This window comes from Bos indicus, chromosome 23 (genome assembly GCF_029378745.1).
Source record: "Bos indicus isolate NIAB-ARS_2022 breed Sahiwal x Tharparkar chromosome 23, NIAB-ARS_B.indTharparkar_mat_pri_1.0, whole genome shotgun sequence".
Taxonomy (NCBI): domain Eukaryota; kingdom Metazoa; phylum Chordata; class Mammalia; order Artiodactyla; family Bovidae; genus Bos; species Bos indicus.
In genome coordinates, this window is record NC_091782.1 from 7590931 (window position 1) to 7609399 (window position 18469).

The 18469-nt window shown below is 37.6% G+C and overlaps 1 protein-coding gene across 1 annotated transcript in view; it reads right to left on the reverse strand.

Annotated features, from left to right (window-relative positions):
* The window catches only part of TINAG (tubulointerstitial nephritis antigen), a 106433-nt gene that overhangs the window by 57781 nt on the left and 30183 nt on the right, over positions 1-18469 (reverse strand). The window contains exons 5-8 of the mRNA XM_070777770.1: positions 9870-9993; positions 5717-5867; positions 2638-2818; positions 545-590 (exon numbers count right to left, since the gene is read on the reverse strand). Of these exons, the coding sequence (XP_070633871.1) occupies positions 545-590; positions 2638-2818; positions 5717-5867; positions 9870-9993 (502 nt within the window). The remainder of the gene's footprint in view (positions 1-544; positions 591-2637; positions 2819-5716; positions 5868-9869; positions 9994-18469) is intronic.

The window sequence follows — 18469 nt, forward strand, 5'->3', positions numbered from 1 at the left end:
CCTGTTTGAATGTCTTTTGGGTCCATGACCACTTTGTATAGACTGAGCTGACTTTCATCCAATGTGTCATTAACATTTGTTCAACAATTCAATTTATGAATGAGTCTGTCTTCTTCAAGTACAAGAGGAGCTAATGAGGCTATTAGGTGAGCGTATCTCCTATAATTACATTGGTCTTACAACCATTGAATCTTTAAGAATTATCTAAAGCAAAAGATGTCTATCATTTATTAAGCTCTTTATATGAGTTAAATGCAAAGTTGTTTATTAAAGAAATACATAAGACACAATCATATGTCATCCAACCTTACCTTGTGTGCATGCTAAGCCACTTCAATCAAGTCCGACTCTTTGCAACGCCATGGACTGTAGCCTTCCAGGCTCCTCTGTCCATGGGATTCTCCAGGCAAGAATACTGGAATGGATTGCCATGCCCTCCTCCAGGGGATCTTCCCAACCCAGGGATCAAACCCATATCTCTTATGTCTCCTGATTGACAGGCGGGTTCTTTACCACGAGTGCCACCTGGGAAGCCCAAGCTTACCTTGAACTGGTCCATTTTGCATGATTTCTCTCATGATCTCAGTTTCCTGGAGGGAAAAATATCAGTGAACACCATTATCGTTGTCAGAGTACACTACACCTATTGTTTGGTCTGTAATGTTAGGGGCTGTACAATCAGCTTAGGAATTACGGAACCCAGTGTGCCTTGACAACTTGCAATTTACTCTTAATCATACTTTGAAATACTTGCATGTGAATCTCCACATTGGTGAAGTTGCTAAAGACAAGACACACACATGTTTCATTGACTCTTACACTGGCAATAATTTTGTTTTTGTTGTGGTTGGTTATTTTATTTATTTATTTTTTTGAGTGAATTTTTTTATATTATTTTTTAACTTTACAATCTTGTATTGGTTTTGCCATATATCAACATGAATCTGCCACAGGTATACATGTGTTGCCCATCCTGAACCCTCCTCCCTCCTCCCTCCCCATACCATCCCTCTGGGTCGTCCCAGTGCACCAGCCCCAAGCATCCAGTATCGTGCATCCAACCTGGACTGGTGACTCATTTCATATATGATGTTATACATGTTTCAGTGCCATTCTCCCAAATCATCCCACCCTCTCCCTCTCCCACAGAAGTGAAGACAAAATATAATAATTTTTATGGTCAAAAAGAAAAAATTAAATAAAACACTGTTTTATCAGTGGAAAGTAGTGTTATCTCCATTCTTTGGACCACAACAGTGATCCCAGGTGATTATTTTGTGAGGTTCCTCAGTTTTAGCATACAAATATTTATCTGTTTTCATCCACTGTGTAATGCAACTTTTAGGAATGAAGAAGTTCGTTCACATATGCATTTTGATTAGAGTACATCCCAGAAACTAGGACAGAAACAAATATTAACCTTGCACCAGTCCTCCAGATAGTTCCATTTTGGTGGAGTAGACAGACAATCACATAACTAATTGCTAAGTAACATAACTAATCATGATATACTAAGCTTGATTATAGAGACAAGCACAAATACCATGGATACAAACAAGAAAGGGACATTGATTCTGCCTAGAAGTCAATAAAACTTCTTAGAGAAGATGAAGTTTTGACCTACTTCCTTGACATGGAAGTTGGTGGGATAACCACTGGTGTGAGAGGAATCATCACCCAGCTAAGTAGAAGCAAAGAGGGCCAGTGCATGTGGGGAGCAGACAGTGGTCAGTTTATGAGGAACATTATGGGCAGGTGGGGAATGGGTAGGTTGGTTGGACATGAGTCCAAAAAGCAGTAGATCAGAACCAAGTCATGAAGGACCTGTATGTCACGATAAGAATGTTGAACTGTATTCTACAGATAACTGGAAATCACTGAAGCTTCAAACAGTCTGAAAGTGAGAATGTCTAGGTGACATTGATAAGATGGAGTAAAATTCTCCCAGGATTTTAACATGACAAACTGGAATCCAGGGGAATCTTTTTCCCACCATGACTATGTCCATTTCAAGTATTTTGTGGAGTAAGGCAAAGGATGAATAAAATAAGCTAATACCACAGAAAAGTCAATGAAAAAAGGTTTGCTTTAGCTTTTATCTGTCAAGTATGTATATATGTATGTGTGTATAGGCTTCCCTGGTGGCTCAGTCAGCAAAGAATCCACCTGAAATGCAGGAAATGCAGATTCAATCCCTGGGTCAGGGAAATCCCCTAGAGAAAAATGGCAACCCACTCCAGTATTCTTGCACGGAGAATCCCATGGAAAGATGAGCCTGGCAGGATCACAGAAGAGTCCATGGGGTTGCAAAAGAGCCAGACACAACTTAGCAACTAAACCACCATTTACTTTATATACACATATATACGTGTATGTGTTATATAATAAACATAATTATAAAACTCTATTCCCAAGGACATTCTAAAATTTAAGGCAATCATTTGCACAGCTAATATTACAAAGATAAAAAATTATACACAAATTGAAAGTCATTAATAAACACTTCAATAATATCAAAAATTATATCTGAAAGCATAGTATTATTTTAGAATATTCTTGTTTTTAAATAGTTTTATTAACAGTAGTATATATTTTTGCGAAAGCTAACCACTAAGAAGTCTTGCATTTCAGACTTACATTGGAAGAGACCCTGTACGGAGGAGAACACTGGTAGATCCTATTGGATTTCTCGATGCTGTTGGGACATGGCGTGGTGGCATGCCGTTTTCCCCGTCCATCAGACCTACTTGCCATGGCGCAGCCATTGTTGGTAGCATTTTGGTCCTTGAAAAGTGGATAGCACGCATGGGATACCAGTCTACGAGGAGTAAGCAAAGAAGTAAAGGTAATACTTAGGAAATGCAGTAATGACCTATCTCCGTACGATTTTACTGATTCGCATATCTGTAAATCATTCTGGCTACTTACATGTAAGTTTCATGACACTGAACATAGTCCTTCAATCATATGAACTCTTTCCCCGCCCCATTCCTATATCTTCACTATAGTTTTTTTCATGGTAAGGCATTTTATTTTAAATATAGCAGTGTGTACATGCCAATCCCAAACTCCCAATCTATCCCTCCCTCTAACCCTTGCCCTCTGGTAACCATAAATTTTTTCTCTAAGCCTGTGAGTCTGTTCTGTTTTATAAATAAGCTTATTTCTATCAAATATTTTAGGTTCTAAAACCTTGCTCAAATCGATTCTAATAAAGACATTTATCAAAAAAAAAAAAAAAAAATAAAGACATTTATCTACCAAATAGAATTTTGTGAAGATGAAAAGCAATGATTAATAAAATATCTGGTAATATTAATAGGGGAAGGGCTCCTTAAGTCTTCATTTATAACTATAATATAAAAAAGCCAAATAGATAGCCAAAGGGAATTTGCTGTATGACTCAGGGAACTCAAACTGGAGCTTTATAACAACCTAGATGGGGAGGAAAGAAGGAGGGAGTTTCAAGAGGGACATATGTATATCTATGGCTGATTCATATTGATGTTTGGCAGAAACCAACACAATACTGTAAAGCAATTATCCTTCAATTAAAAATAGATAAGTTTAAAAAGCCAAATTTAATATGAAAAAGAACCGGTTTTAGCATATTCAGATGGAGTATTCTGATAAATTATATGTTTTAGAATTAAGTATTTTTACATTTTTATTGTTATAAATACCTTCTCATAGGAATTCAATTATTATGTGCTTATAATTCATGATCCTTCAAGAGAAATTATATATACTACTACAGTATTGAAGTTAATAAGGTAGAAAGTTATCAGATATATACATTATACAAATGATAAAAGAATTTTGATTTCTGATTTTGAAACTGGACATAGAAAAATACAAATTATTTGGATCCAAATCTAACACAATTCATTGAATATGGAAGCAGACGATAAGGAAAATAGAACAGTGAATTTATTTTATGGATAGTTGATGTTCAGCTGGCCATAGAATTATGGTACTAGGATTGCCTCAAGGAAATTCAACAGTGTGAAAAAAGTAAGAGAATCTGAGTAAGAAGCATGATGAAAGCTAAGCCACTTTCACAAAAGGTGCCAGTGGATTACTTGGGGATAATGAGTACTATGGATTGAGGTGTGTCACCCCAAATTCATGAATTTAAGCTCTAATCACCAATGCAATGGCATTTAGACATGGGACCTTTGAAAGATAATTAGCTTTTTTGTTTGTGTGGTACTATAACTTTATTTAAACCAGTAGTGAAAATATTCACATTCTTGAACAATATATTAGATTGGAAACAAATGATTATCTGATCATGATTATCAGATCATCCATGAACAAGGTAAGATTATGGACAAAATTTTCAGAAAGAAGAAAGCATATAATTCACATATATGTATATGTGAATTAGCACTTTCTTTCCAGAAAATGTTTCCTTATGCTAACTTTTCAAATCTCCCTACAAAACTTCTGCTTCATGTAAGTTTAGTTATTCTGTATTCATTCACTTTTCTCTGCTTTTCAAACATTTGTGTGCTTTACTTTTCAACCATAGATTTATCTTTCTGTATACAGATTATCTATATTATCTCTATATACAGATATATAGTTATATCAATATAGACAGATAATTAGCTTTAAATTAAGTCATGAGGGTGGGACCCTCATGCTGAGATTAGTACCCTGAATTAGTACCTGATTAGTACAGAGACATCTCTCTCTGCAAGTGGGGACTCAGTAAGAAGGCAAGCCAAGAGGAGGTGTCTCACCAGAAAGTGATTTGACTTTGAGTACCTTGATCGTGAACTTAGTTTCCAGAAATAAAAACTCTGTGGTTTAGGCCAGAGTTTATGGTATTTTGGTATGTTAACCTGAGCAGACTAATACAAGGAGATTTAATTGGCTTTCAATGTTAAGTTATATTTTTAAGCTCCTGAAGGGCTTTAACTTTTATTATAGTAAAATAATACAGAGCTGACCAAGCACTATTAAATCAGGAAGGTATTAGCCCAAGTTGCCCATTCTAATCACCATCTTATTAGCAAAGCATTAGATACACATTTTAAAGAACTTTATAAATACGTAACACCCAGTCTCTTATAGCACACCCAGAGCACTCAGTGGATGAGGAAAGAACATGTGGGCGGCACATACACCAACTATTAGTTATCAGCTGCTATTTCCTTTGCCAAATAACTCAGCTTTTAAGTAGATCTTAGAGTAGACACAGGGTGCTGCATGGGTATCAGACTACATGAGAGTAAAGAAATGCAACCTGCATCATCTCATCAGATGGGATTAATGGTGACAATGATGTTGATGAGTTGAGGCAACTATACAGCATGTCTTTATATCATTCCTCTGGGTCTTAGGCTAATTTCCCCCTGGCATCATCTATTAATCTGCCTGGGGAACTAAGAGTCTCAAGATAAGTATGAACTCTACCCGCCTTGTGGGACTCTACAACCATTTGGCTCAGAACCACAAGAAGACAATGCTTACTTGTCTCGATTAATTTAGCTAGAACAGTATACATTTTTTCAAACAATTTTTCTGATAGCTTATAACTTCAGTAGATACCAAACAGAGATTATACTTAAATGAAATTCCTGTGTTTATATAGATGTAGCATATATATTTGTAGAGTTTGGGGAAAATGCAAAATGTTTTTTCCCCTTATTCTAACCCAAGCAACACTCTTAAGAATCCTAGAGATACATATTGGGGAGCTATTTACCCACGTTTTCTCAGGTACCACCAAGCCCTATCAACACTTCCGCTGTTGCATCCATGGCGCTTCTTGGCACAGCAAGAGATCAAATTCTGAGGGGATAGGTTGGCGGTGTATCGACCTTGGGACTGAATTGCTATGCGGTCAGCTGCCACACCTGCTTCAAAGAGAATATTAATTAATTTTCAAATGGCACATAATATTGCCAAAAGTTGCATAGCCCTGTTTGTCTGAATCATTAAACTAGTCTCTGAAACTTAATGGAACTTAAAGGCCAAATGTGATGCATATTCCAACACACTCAACCGTGTCATAATTTCAGTCATAGTTGATATCCGGTTTTGGCATTGCTTCATTACGTTACCATCTTCAAAGTCTGTTCTAGTTTCTTGTTCTTTTCATGTTCTATATACTTCTGAATTCTTCATTAAGAAACCTGTCAAGTGAAACACCTTACAAGCAAGAGTCATATCTTGCTTACATTTATATCACCTGTACTTAAAATGTGTGTGTATGAATATCTATAATGAATATATATATTCATTATATAATGAATGTAACTAACCTGAGGCAATCAGAAAAGCTAATCACAGAAATATTCATTGAAAATGTATCCAAGTTAATCTGATATAGTGGAATAAATTACATTTTGGTTTTAAAACTAATTGAGACTAGCATGAATCTACATTATAAACTATCACTCATTAATACTTATGTATGGAATCTAGAAAGATAGTACAGATGAACCTATAGAGAATAGAGACGCAGGAATAGAGACGCAGGAATAGAGACGCAGACAGAGAAAACAGACTTGTAGATACAGTCGGGGGAATCAAAGAGTGGGACAAATTGAGAGAGTCGGATCAACGTACGTACACTACCATGAGTGAAATAGATAACTCTGGAAAGATGCTGTGCAACGCAGAGAGCTCAGCTCCTTGCTCTGTGATGACCTAGAGGGCTGGGATGGGGGGATGGCTCAAGAGGGAGGCGATACATGTATACATACAGCTGATTCATTTTGCGGTACAGCAGAAACCAACAAAACAGTGTAAAGCAATTAAACTCCAATTTAAAAAATTATCAAAAAGCTACATAGCACACTTCCGTGCTTATAATTTTCTTGAAGATCATGTTCCTAATCTCAGTGGACGTCGAATTCAGCTTGTTTTATGTATACATCTACCCTTTGTGACTGAACATTCTATTTGTTTAAATAATCCCCTAGCACGGTTGCTGTTAATGCGTGTTCCTTTCCCCAGCACACATTTGTTCACCACGTGCTAGGTGGCAGGCACAAGACTAAGCAATAGAAATTGCAACAATGAACAAAATCAAGAGTCATCATCCTGACCTCATAGAATGGTAGACTGGGGAAACTAATCAACCAGTAGCAGAAAACTATATATGTGAGCATTTTGATCACGCGACCATGACAATATGTGTGTGGAGATCACAAGAAAATCCGAGTCAGTGACATTTTGGTACAGACTTGTGTTGTTGTTGGAGACCTAATTAGTCTTCTTCTTAATCTCTGACTCACTTTTGATTAAAGGAAGCACATTCATAACCTTTCTTCTACCTATCCACTTTTCTCAGAAGTTATAGTTTTTACTTATCAAAATTATCTGTGTACTGGAACCCCTCACAGTGCTAGTTTAGAATTATTAAACTAGCACTGAAATAAATTCTTCAAAAATAATTCCTTTACTTATGTATTTCTGTATATGTATTTACAAAATGAAATCACAGCACATGTACAATTCTGTAGTGTAACTGCTGGCATATTTTAGATGCTCAGTATGTGCTGGATCTATAACCTGCTACTTGCTTCTCAATTCCCATGTATTTTGTGCTAGGATAAATTTCATAGAAGCAAAAATCATTATACCTCCATCTCTCTTAGTCTCAAGAAAATAATTCCCTGTTTCATAAAAGAAAATAGAAATTCCTTGATGCTTTGACTTTCGGGACAAGGGATCAGAATCAAGTATTCCCGTAACCATTATCTGGTTCATAAAAGACTTTCACAAACAATACTGAAGGAGTCAGAAACCTGCCTCTGGGGTCACTTCTGGGACTTCTTGCCTTTCACTTTGCGCAGGTCACTTCTTTTGTTTGGGCCTCTTTTATAAAAGCAAAGGCTTGAAAATGGGGACCTCTACCTTCCCTTCCAGCCCCATGAATCTGTAGATTCCAACCAAAGGATAAGAGCTTTAAATTCTAGTGATATTCAACATGTTGCTCTTATTACAGACATTCCTGAATCTCAGTGAAGGTTTAATCCAAATTCTCTTGAAATACTTAAAAAAGGTCAGAAGATTTAAAAATGACTCAGTTCAACAAATTGTTTTCCACTCTTTATATGAAAACGTTCACTGGGCTTTACCTCTGACTCACAGTGATATTTTTCCTGCTTATTTTATTCTGTCTCCAAGTTTGCTCTGCAGCAGGCATCATCCCTACCATTCGGAACTCCTTCGCCTCTTAGCTTCTGACATCTTGCTTAAATTTTATTTAGCTATATAACTATATTTTTATATGTGTGCATATTTTTAATTGTCTTCTTTATCCCATTTTATAATTTTTAGCTTCTTTGAAAGACAACTTTTCTCATTGTAACTACTGCTATATTGAATATGCAGGATACAAAACTGACATCCGTTAGGCAGAGGGACAGATGGACTTGGCCCTGTGCTGAGGCCGTCTATGGGACTGTGATCAATGGACCCCAAAAATATACAGCCCAGATCAGCCTAGCAAATCACTTTCAGTACAGCAAATATCTTTCCTAAGACATCTTCAGAAATGCTGGTCTAGCTTAAAGTAAAATTATTATATATCCCTTAGGAGGTGTAATACATTAGCCACATAAACATAAAATGGCAAATGATGTATCTGATTAAATCTGTCCCCATCCATTTGAAACAAGGCTCAAAGAGATTCCCATGCCAGAGAATGTTTACCCTGGTGGGATAAGCATTACCATAGAAGTAACAGATGGAGACACTCCAGGGTGAGCTCAACCAAATGCATCTTTTCTAGAACAAACTAGCTTATTCTATGAAGTGATGGTATTTAGAGAAAGTATCAGCACTGCTCTGTCCCAAGAAGTGCCACCCTTCAGAGCCTATGAAGTTATTTCATGATGCATTCAGTACTTAGTCTGTTTTTGAGGACTCTTGGAATTATTTCTAAGCCTAGAGCACAGTTTTATGAAACTGATCTTTGAGAATAGACAATGTTGTGTGAGGTCTAATTGTTGTAATACAATCAACACATTTTGAGGATACTTTGGAGACCAAATCTTGGGATTAACCTGAGTACTGATGTACTGGCCTTGTGAAACGGTATGAAGTTGCTGTAATAGAGGTGTGTTATCCCTCACACTGCTTTTAGTGAACTTTTTTTTAAGTCTTTACTGAATTTTTTACAATATTGCTTCTGTTTTACTTTTTGGTATTTTGGCCACAAGACATGTTGGGTCTTAGCTTTCCCACTAAGGATCAAATCCACACCCTCTTCGCTGGAAGGCAAAATCTTAACCACTGGGCCACCAGGGAAGTCCCTCCTTACACTTTTGAAGTAATTTGGAAACTACTCTTGTTAGATCAGTTGTTTCACTGTAGAGTCAGAATCTATAAAACTGATTTTATCTAAAATGAAATAAAGCCCATTTAATCCATTATCACTTAGTTCTGAAGTCTCTACATCAAATATATTAATTTCATAATTAAATATATTTCTGCAGATCTAATCAAGAGAAAAGAATATAAGAATTATTTTATACATACAATATATATGTATAGCATACATATTAGGATTGCAGACAGTACTATGGGTAAAGAGGAATCTTATACTGTTCTTATGATCTGGCCTTAACTCTCAAAGAACAAACAAATTTTGGCAACTTTTCTCTGTTGCTCTTTTGATCTACTCTCTATTTAAAATTAGTCTGTGATGATAAAGACCAATTTCAGAGTAAAAATGGGTTTTTATTTAATCTTCAGGCTGCTTTCTCTGGTCAAAGTAAGATTTTATTTTATTGACCAAGTGATAATATTTAAATGTTCTAAATTAAAAACCCTTTTAATTACTATCCCAGTGTCTAGAGTAAAAGGAAGAATTTGTAAGGAAGTAATTAAAATGACTTTATTACTTGCAGTGGAAAAAGCCCAGGATGCAGCACAATTTTTTTGATCCAAAGGGCCATGGGTCCATCCAGGCCATTTGTAAGATGCAATAAAGAATTCTGGAAGATCAGTAGTTTTGGTTAAAGAAGCCTAAAGAAGAAAAAGAAGCAAATATGTCAGAGTTTTTCCAATTTATCCCAATAACCATTATAAGAAATCCCCATGCCCTGTTATAATGTTTATTTTGTACATTCAACTGTTCTGAATGACATTTCTTAAACGTATGATTTATGTAACATATCTCTTTCACTCTATGTTTAAAAATAGCAATTCAGTGTGAGGAATCATAACATAGTACAAAATTGAAAGAATACATAGAATGTGTTTTCTCAGTTACTATATAATGCAATAATTTTGGCCACTGCTTTTTGTTATCCTTACATGCTGCTATTTAGGTGATGGGATAAAAGTGTCAAATTCTCAAGTAGATTGTGGTAGAGTGTCTGCGTGAAAACTCGAAGAGCAGTGCCATAGAAATCCTAGAAATCTGGGTGGTTTTAGATTCTTATGTCATCAGATTGGCCACACTGCAGAATCTTGGAGTTGGAGCAGAATAAATTTGCTTCTCTGAGTAGATAGTTTCAGAGACATAGACACGGTCTCAAAGTCTTTCTACCTGGGACAGAAATACACCTACCTTATACATTACTCATACCTTCATTATTGGTTAATCAGTGTGCTTTTAGGAATTTATAATACTAAGCTGCCCCATGTTCCAGAAAAATAGCTAGATTATCATTGTTATTGCAATTTATCACTTTAGAATTCTAATTTAATAATGGAGCTGGGCTATTTCCCTCCTGCTCTGTGGAAGTAATAAAGGTATAACACATTTTTGCAGGGTTGAGCTATTCAGAATTTGACATCCACTTTCCAAAGTTGGGAGAAGGCAATGGCACCCCACTGCAGTACCCTTGCCTGGAAAATCCCAGGGACGGAGGAGCCTGGTGGGCTGCAGTCCATGGGGTCGCAAAGAGTCGGACACGACTGAGCGACTTCACTTGCACTTTTCACTTTCATGCATTGGAGAAGGAAATGGCAACCCACTCCAGTGTTGTTGCCTGGAGAATCCCAGGGACGGGGGAGCCTGGTGGGCTGCCATCTGTGGGGTCGCACAGAGTCGGACACGACTGGAGCGACTTAGCAGCAGCAGCAGCAGCAGCTCCAAAGTTGGCCAGAGAACTTTGTACATGGGAGACATGCAGTGAATATCTGATAATAATGAAGAAATACACATCTATCTGATAGATTGCACAACTTTAAGAAAATCATTTCCTCCCCACAGGCACATTGTTATAATAATAGCATTTATTTATTTTTTTATGATTTACTGTTTAAAAATAAAAGTATATTAATGTATAATCCTTCTCCATAAGAAAAGGTGATAAACAGGCAAAATATCATATTTATTAAAACATATTTACAGTATCTATCACTAAGTCAGATCAATTCATGAAGCTCACCTGTCAGATCTTACAAGACTTTTTACCAATTATTTAATATTGCTTTTCTTTAAAATAAGCCCTTAGGACTTGAGACCCAAGAAGCGTGTATTACCTTGAAATTTTATTTACTTTATGATGCCAGACAATCTGATATAATAAACACAGGGAAAATTTTACATCTCATTACTCCATGATTATTGCATTCCTCTATAAAGTAAGAATGTTTTCAAGAGCTATTAAAAGTAAACACCACAGAATAACAGCTTTTAGGAGTTGGTAATGAAGTCTGACTTCATTAAATGATTTTTTTTCCTTGGTCAAAGGATAACTTAATAAAGCAAAAAACTCAAGAGGATCAGCTGACAGAGACAGAAATTCCAAAACGACAGTGACCTAAAGACACAAAAATTTAATTTTAAAAAGTTTTACACTATTACAGATGGCATTTTACTTTCATTGTAATGTTGAAAAATTTCAGCCACATTCTGTTTTCAGATTAAGATTAGCCAAACTTGAACAGTCTCCCACCTTAATATTTCAATTTTGATTAGAGATTAAATATCCTGTGAAAAAATGTAAGAATTAAAAGCATGGGTGAATGCTGGAGAATATTTTACAAGAATTGTTGCATTTAATAGAATCAAAATCTCTAAAAGTAATGGAAACCCAGTCACAGAGCAGATTGAGAACTAACTAATCAAATTCTGGACCTTCTGGACAGTGTTACTAAGAGCCCATGTTTGCACAGTATCTGCTCGGCGAATCACCCCTTCATCTCCTAGTTGCACTTATTCCCACTTAAATGTGGATAATGAGTGAGCCAAGAATCAGAAGAAGTCAACAGAAAATATTATTCTCTTCTGACTAAGTTCAGTGACCGTGCATACCAAGAAATTTCTTCTAAGCTACTTAATATTGGAGACGAAAGGGCTAACTTCCAGGTGATAATGGCAAAGTGAATTTTTCATCTTCAATAATATTTGCCTACATGCTTGAAATCTGAAAGAGTTTTGCTTTGTTACTTGGCCAGTTTTGGTTTTTTATATGGAACTAGTTTCTTGTAAATATCATTAATCAGTGACCACACCACAGAAGGTGGTGCTAGTCCCTCAGGGCTCCTGCTCTGAGTAGGCTTTCCTTCCATTTATAAGTTTTAGTGAGAGCAATTTTAGTTCAGTACCTGCAGGCTCAGAAAAATAACTATATTTCCTGGTCTCCCTTGGCTCCCAGGTGTGGCCACATTACTAAGTTCTGTCCCATGGAATTTTACCCCTTTTTATTTATCCTTTTCAGAGAAGACAATGGCACCCCACTCTAGTACTCTTGCCTGGAAAATCCCATGGATGGAGGAGCCTGGTAGGCTGCAGTCCATGGGGTCGCTAGGAGTCAGACATGACTGAGCGACTTCACTTTCACTTTTCACTTTCATGCATTGGAGAAGGAAATGGCAACCCACTCCAGTGTTCTTGCCTGGAGAATCCCAGGGATGGGGGAGCTTGGTTGGCTGCCATCTATGGGGTCGCACAGACTCGGACATGAATGAAGCGACTTAGCAGCAGCAGCAGCATTTATCCTTTTATCTTTTTTTTTTTTTTTTTTTTTTGCTTGAACCCAGGACATTGTCAAATGTAAGAAGCCTCCCAGCTTCAGAGGTGTGATAATAAAGAAAACGTACCTCTGGAAATTGATGAACTGCTCTCTCTTAAGATGACTTTCTCAGAACACTAGTTCTGAGAAATTGTAATAGATAATTACAAGAGGAGCAGCTGATTAATCAAACAGTTCTAAGAAACACTGGCTTTAAAAATTAGTCTTTTTTGTCCTCACTGCAATATTTTTTATAAACTACCTAAGTGCTGAGAGCCTGTAAGAAACAAAAATAATATTTGTGATTCTCAATATGCATGACCCAATGCAACATATTCTAATCTATTTCATTTGATTTAACATCATTTTTGCTGTGAAGTAGATCAGAGGACTAGTTTCATGGAACTCACTTGGGAAAGAATCATCATATAGACAGATAGTTTCTAATTTGGGGAGTCCATGTAACCCAGAAGGACCCTACAAGATCATCTGGAAACAGACTCCCACCCATGTCCTCCACCTGCCTTTTGTCTTTAGAAGTGAAGTGAAAGTCACTCAGTCAAGTGCGACTCTTGTGACCCCATAGACTGTAGCCCACCAGGGTTCTCTGTCCATGGGATTATCCAGGCAAGAATACTGGAATGGGTTACCATTTCCTTCTCCATGTCTTTAGAAAACTTTAGTTAAAGAATGAGTTTAATTAAAGGAATGAGAAAATGCGAAAAGAAAACAGTATAGCAAGAGAAAATAATAATACTTTAGCCATTAACCAAAGTCCAAGGCCTCCTTTAGTTATTCCTCAAGGACTCTAGATAAATATTCAAGTCATGTCTTTTGAGCTGTTTTGCAGACACTGAAACCCCCACCAGGTGGGAGAAGTTAACTATATGCTGCCTTCAAGGATTTAGACTCCAGACCGCTTCCAACCAGAAGGTTAATGATGTGGACTCCCACTTGCCTCACCACCAACCAGTCAGAAGAACGTCCACAAGCTCATGATGCCCTCTTTGACCTGTTGCTATAAAACTCACTACCCTCTCCAGGTCAGAAACACAGTCTTGAGGGCACTAGCCCGCTGTGGCTCTCTTGCCTGGCAAAGCAATAAAGTTATTCTTTTCTGTCTCACACAAAACTCTCTCTGAGTTTCTATTCAGCACCAGTGAACAGAGGCCATATTTCGGCAACAGCCAAAGAGCAGGTATCTATTATATCAGCACACCTCAGGAATCACCTCAGGAATCTACTTTTTAACAGCCACCAATTTTTGTTCCCAGAAAAGGGGAAAAGTAAATTTTCACATTTCTCTCTCAAAGATATGTCCTGTGGTGATCAATTCAGCCCCACGATGTTGATTCAATTACATCACAGTGCTACACGTCAGGCTTCGACTAGTAAAGAAAATAAACCGAAAACCCAGAAACAGACTGATAACACATTCGTTCTGCCACAAGTTCAGCCGAATGAGGAGTGAGGACAGTGTGCATTTCCTCAAGTTTGCTGAAGGGTTTGTGATTCTGTTTTGAGGAGAGAGAGAAAGACAAGAGAGAGCCTGGAGGAAACATAAGGAAGTGCTTGATGCTCTTCGAATTTCAAAACGCTTGTTGCAGAGACATCCAATTCTGCCCCTGGTTCTTCACCCACAGAGTGGAGGAGATGCTGGGATGAACGAGGGAAGTGCGCACTTAGAGTCCACCATGACACCTGCCTGTCATGGCGCCACATCACTGACACCTACTGTTTGCTATGACAAGCCTAGACAGCCTATTAGAAAGCAGAGACATCACTTTGCTGACAAAGGGCTGTATAGTCAAAGCTGTGGTTTTTCCAGTAGTCATGTAAGGATGGGAAAGTTGGACCATAAAGAAGGCTGAGTGCCGAAGAATTGGTGTTTTCAAACTGTGGTGCTAGACTCTTGAGGGTCCCTTGGACAACAAGGAGATCAACCAGTCAATCCTAAAGGAAATCAACCCTGAATATTCATTAGAAGGACTGATGCTGAAGCTGAAGCTCCAATAATTTGGCCCCCTGTTGTGAAGACCCGACTCACTAGAGAAGACCCTGATGCTGGGAAAGACTGATGAGGGCAGGAGGAGAAGGGGGCAACAGAGGATGAGATGTTTGGATGGCATCACCTAGTCAATGAATGTGAATTTGAGCAAGCTCTGGGAGGGTGTGAAGGACAGTGAGGTCTGGCGTGTTTGCAGTTCATGGGGTCGCAAAGAACTGGACACAATTGGGTGACTAAACAACAACATGATGAGAGGTAAAAAAGACCTTGGGAATAGTCACCCTGATATTTCCCAAAGGTACCTCATCGCTCAGTATTTACCCACACTAAAGTACATTTCAGAAAATAATAAGCAACTTCCTCCTAGAGAAACAGATTTACTCAATCAAATACTATGTTTTATCTAGATAATGATGATCCAGGTAATGAAGTAATTTTTTCTTTCTCACCTCAATGATCAGTGGTTTTAAAAGTTATATAATATATAAAATGTTATTTTACTTTAACTGCCAACAAACAAAAGAAAAAGATGCCGTTTTTTATTTGTTGGTGATGTCAACTTAGACACACTAATATCATGCGTATTGAATGTCTGAGAAAAGATGTACTAGTAAACAATGAGGTTATCCCCCAAATTTAGAACATGTTTACATACATCAACCTGATACCATATAATGTAGTAAAGTTACAGGCTTTAAATGTTTATTATTGTTTATTTATTTGGCTGTATCGGGTCTGAGTTGTGGCATATGAACTCCTTAGCTACAGGTTTTAAATGTTATACCAGCTTTAGTAGTGTTTTAATAGTTTCCAAATAGCTCCACCTAAGAGGTGAGTCTTATTTGCGATAAATTAGTTAACTTCATTGTTCTTCCAGGGAATGAATAACAAAGCTATTAAAATTATATTTTTAACTAAGCCAAGTAGAGAAATGAACTCTGACTTTCCCCATCTCTGTTTGAAAACAGTATCTTTTATTCAAAATATTTGCAATATTTATAATAGGACATAACTCAGGGAAGCCTCTTAAAGTTATCTCTCAAATTCAATGCACTTGAACTTGATGACTGAAAAACAATCAGGTACGGAGCTGTTCATTTGATTAGATTAGACTTGACATGATTTGATTTGATTTGATTTAGGAGCAGAGTAGAATTTTCAGGTTCACCAGAAATACATAAAGTCCGTCAGGGCCAATAAATCCAGAACAACACTCTATTTATGAAATAAAATGCTCTAAATAATGAAGCCTTTCATTATTTAGCTCTTACAGAATTTACCTGTTTCAGAAATCTGCTATTCTCCCAAGGTTAATGAAAGGAAGAAAGAGAAAATTTATATATTATATAATAACATTTCTGTTATGCTCAACAATTATATGAGCATAATAGATTATGCTCAATCTATTATAACTGTGTGGTAAGTACTTCTTATTCATCATTTCATGGACTTCTCACAGGCCTGTGAGCTGGGTACCTCTGCTATAACCATTTAAGCCAGACTAAATAAGACCCAAGCACACAGCATGCAGAGCTCATGTCCATCAGGGCATATGAAACACAGCCATGTGACTAAACGCACTGCCTACATGTACCTATCAACAGACCTCAACTGTGCTGCTTCTGTTGGCTTCAAAGGACCTCAGTTTTCAGTTCAGTCGCTCAGTCCTGTCTGACTCTTTGCAACCCCATGGACAGAAGCATGCCAGGCTTCCCTGTCCATCACTAATTCCCAAAGTTGCATGCCAACTTTGCCTACAATCATAATAATTATTTTCTTTCTGAGACACTTAGAAACCTTTGTTTTATCCCTGAATGTATTTCTGCTGCCTCCAGTACTTTTCTTTCAATATTTTAGCATCTCCTAAGTGTGTTCTGTGGGCTTCCCTGGTGCCTTTACGCTTTACCAGATGGTAAAGCATCTGCCTGCAATGTGGGAGACCCGGGTTAGATTTCTGGGTCAGGAAGATCCCCTGGAGAAGGAAATGGCAAGCCACTCCAGTACTCTTGCCTGGAAAATCCATGGACGGAGGAGCCTGATAGGCTACAGTCCATGGGGTCGCAAAGAGTTGGACACGACTGACCGACTTCACTTCATTAAGTGTGTTCTGTGGAATATAAATCCTGTGGAATATTAACCATCATTATAAGCAAAGGAGAAAAGGTTCTATGATGTCATGAGTTCAGGAAACATGGGGTAAAAAAAAATGTCAATGAAGGAAGAGTTCAGTATATTAATGAATAGTGTGACTCTTTGGAAGAAAGATACACCATTTCACAAATATATTTGACCACATATAGGACACTTTTATTCCAAACCTTGCAGGATTGATGACTAATGGCACATATGTCAAGAAATATTGAAATAATCTGTGTTTTCTAACCTGTTTTAACTGTGTTTTTAACAGTTTCTAACTGGTTTTTCTACCATAAAGAGAAAAAAGTCTTAAGTGGTAGAGTTTAAATTTTCAGGGACCTATAGTATTCAGAAGACCAGCTCCCCATCAGTCCCACTGTGAATTTATCAAGACAGCACACGAAGTTCCAATGGGCTGACAGAGAATTGTTGGTTAATCTAATTTAGAGGAAAACAATTTGGAACAGGGTTGTCCAATCAAGGCATTATTTTGAACAATCTCAAGAAAGCACCTTTAAAGAAAAAGTTAGGCAAAGGTTGACCAGCCGATGTCATTTGACTTGACACTAGACGTAATTCTAAAGTGGGTGGAAATGAGTCTTCCTACAAAACAAGGATCTGCATGGTCTAGTCAGGACCCTCTTGCCCTCTTTCTTTCCCCTCTCTCACTTCCTCTCAGTCAGTCTGCTTGTACCAGGGAAAACAATCAGTTTTTGTTTCCTTTTGTCTGCTCACCCTTAGGACTGTCATCCAGGAAGAGCTACCAAAATCTTTAAGCTAGACTCTTTCTAACCTCCCATGATCAGTATATTCTATTCCTCATTGTTACACATCACAGCCTACAAAAATTCATTTGGGTTGAATTAATTCATATTTTGGGGGGCTCCAAAATCACTGCAGATGGTGATTGCAGCCATGAAATTAAAAGACGCTTACTCCTTGGAAGGAAAGTTGCGACCAATCTAGATAGCATACTAAAAAGCAGAGACATTAGTTTACCAACAAAGGTCTGTCTAGTCAAGGCTATGGTTTTTCCAGTGGTCATGTATGAATGTGAGAGTTGGACTATGAAGAAAGCTGAGTGCCAAAGAATTGATGCTTTTGAACTGTGGTGTTGGAGAAGACTCGTGAGAGTCCCTTGGACTGCAAGGAGATCTAACCAGTCCATTCTAGAGGAGATCAGTCCTGGGTGTTCATTGGAAGGACTGATGCTGAAGCTGAAACTCCAGTACTTCAGCCACCTCATGCAAAGAGTTGACTCATTGGAAAAGACTCTGATGCTGGGAGGGATTGGGGGCAGGAGGAGAAGGGGACAACAGAGAATGAAATAACTGGATAGCATTACCGACTCAATGAACATGTATTTGGGTGAACTCCGGGAGTTGGCGAT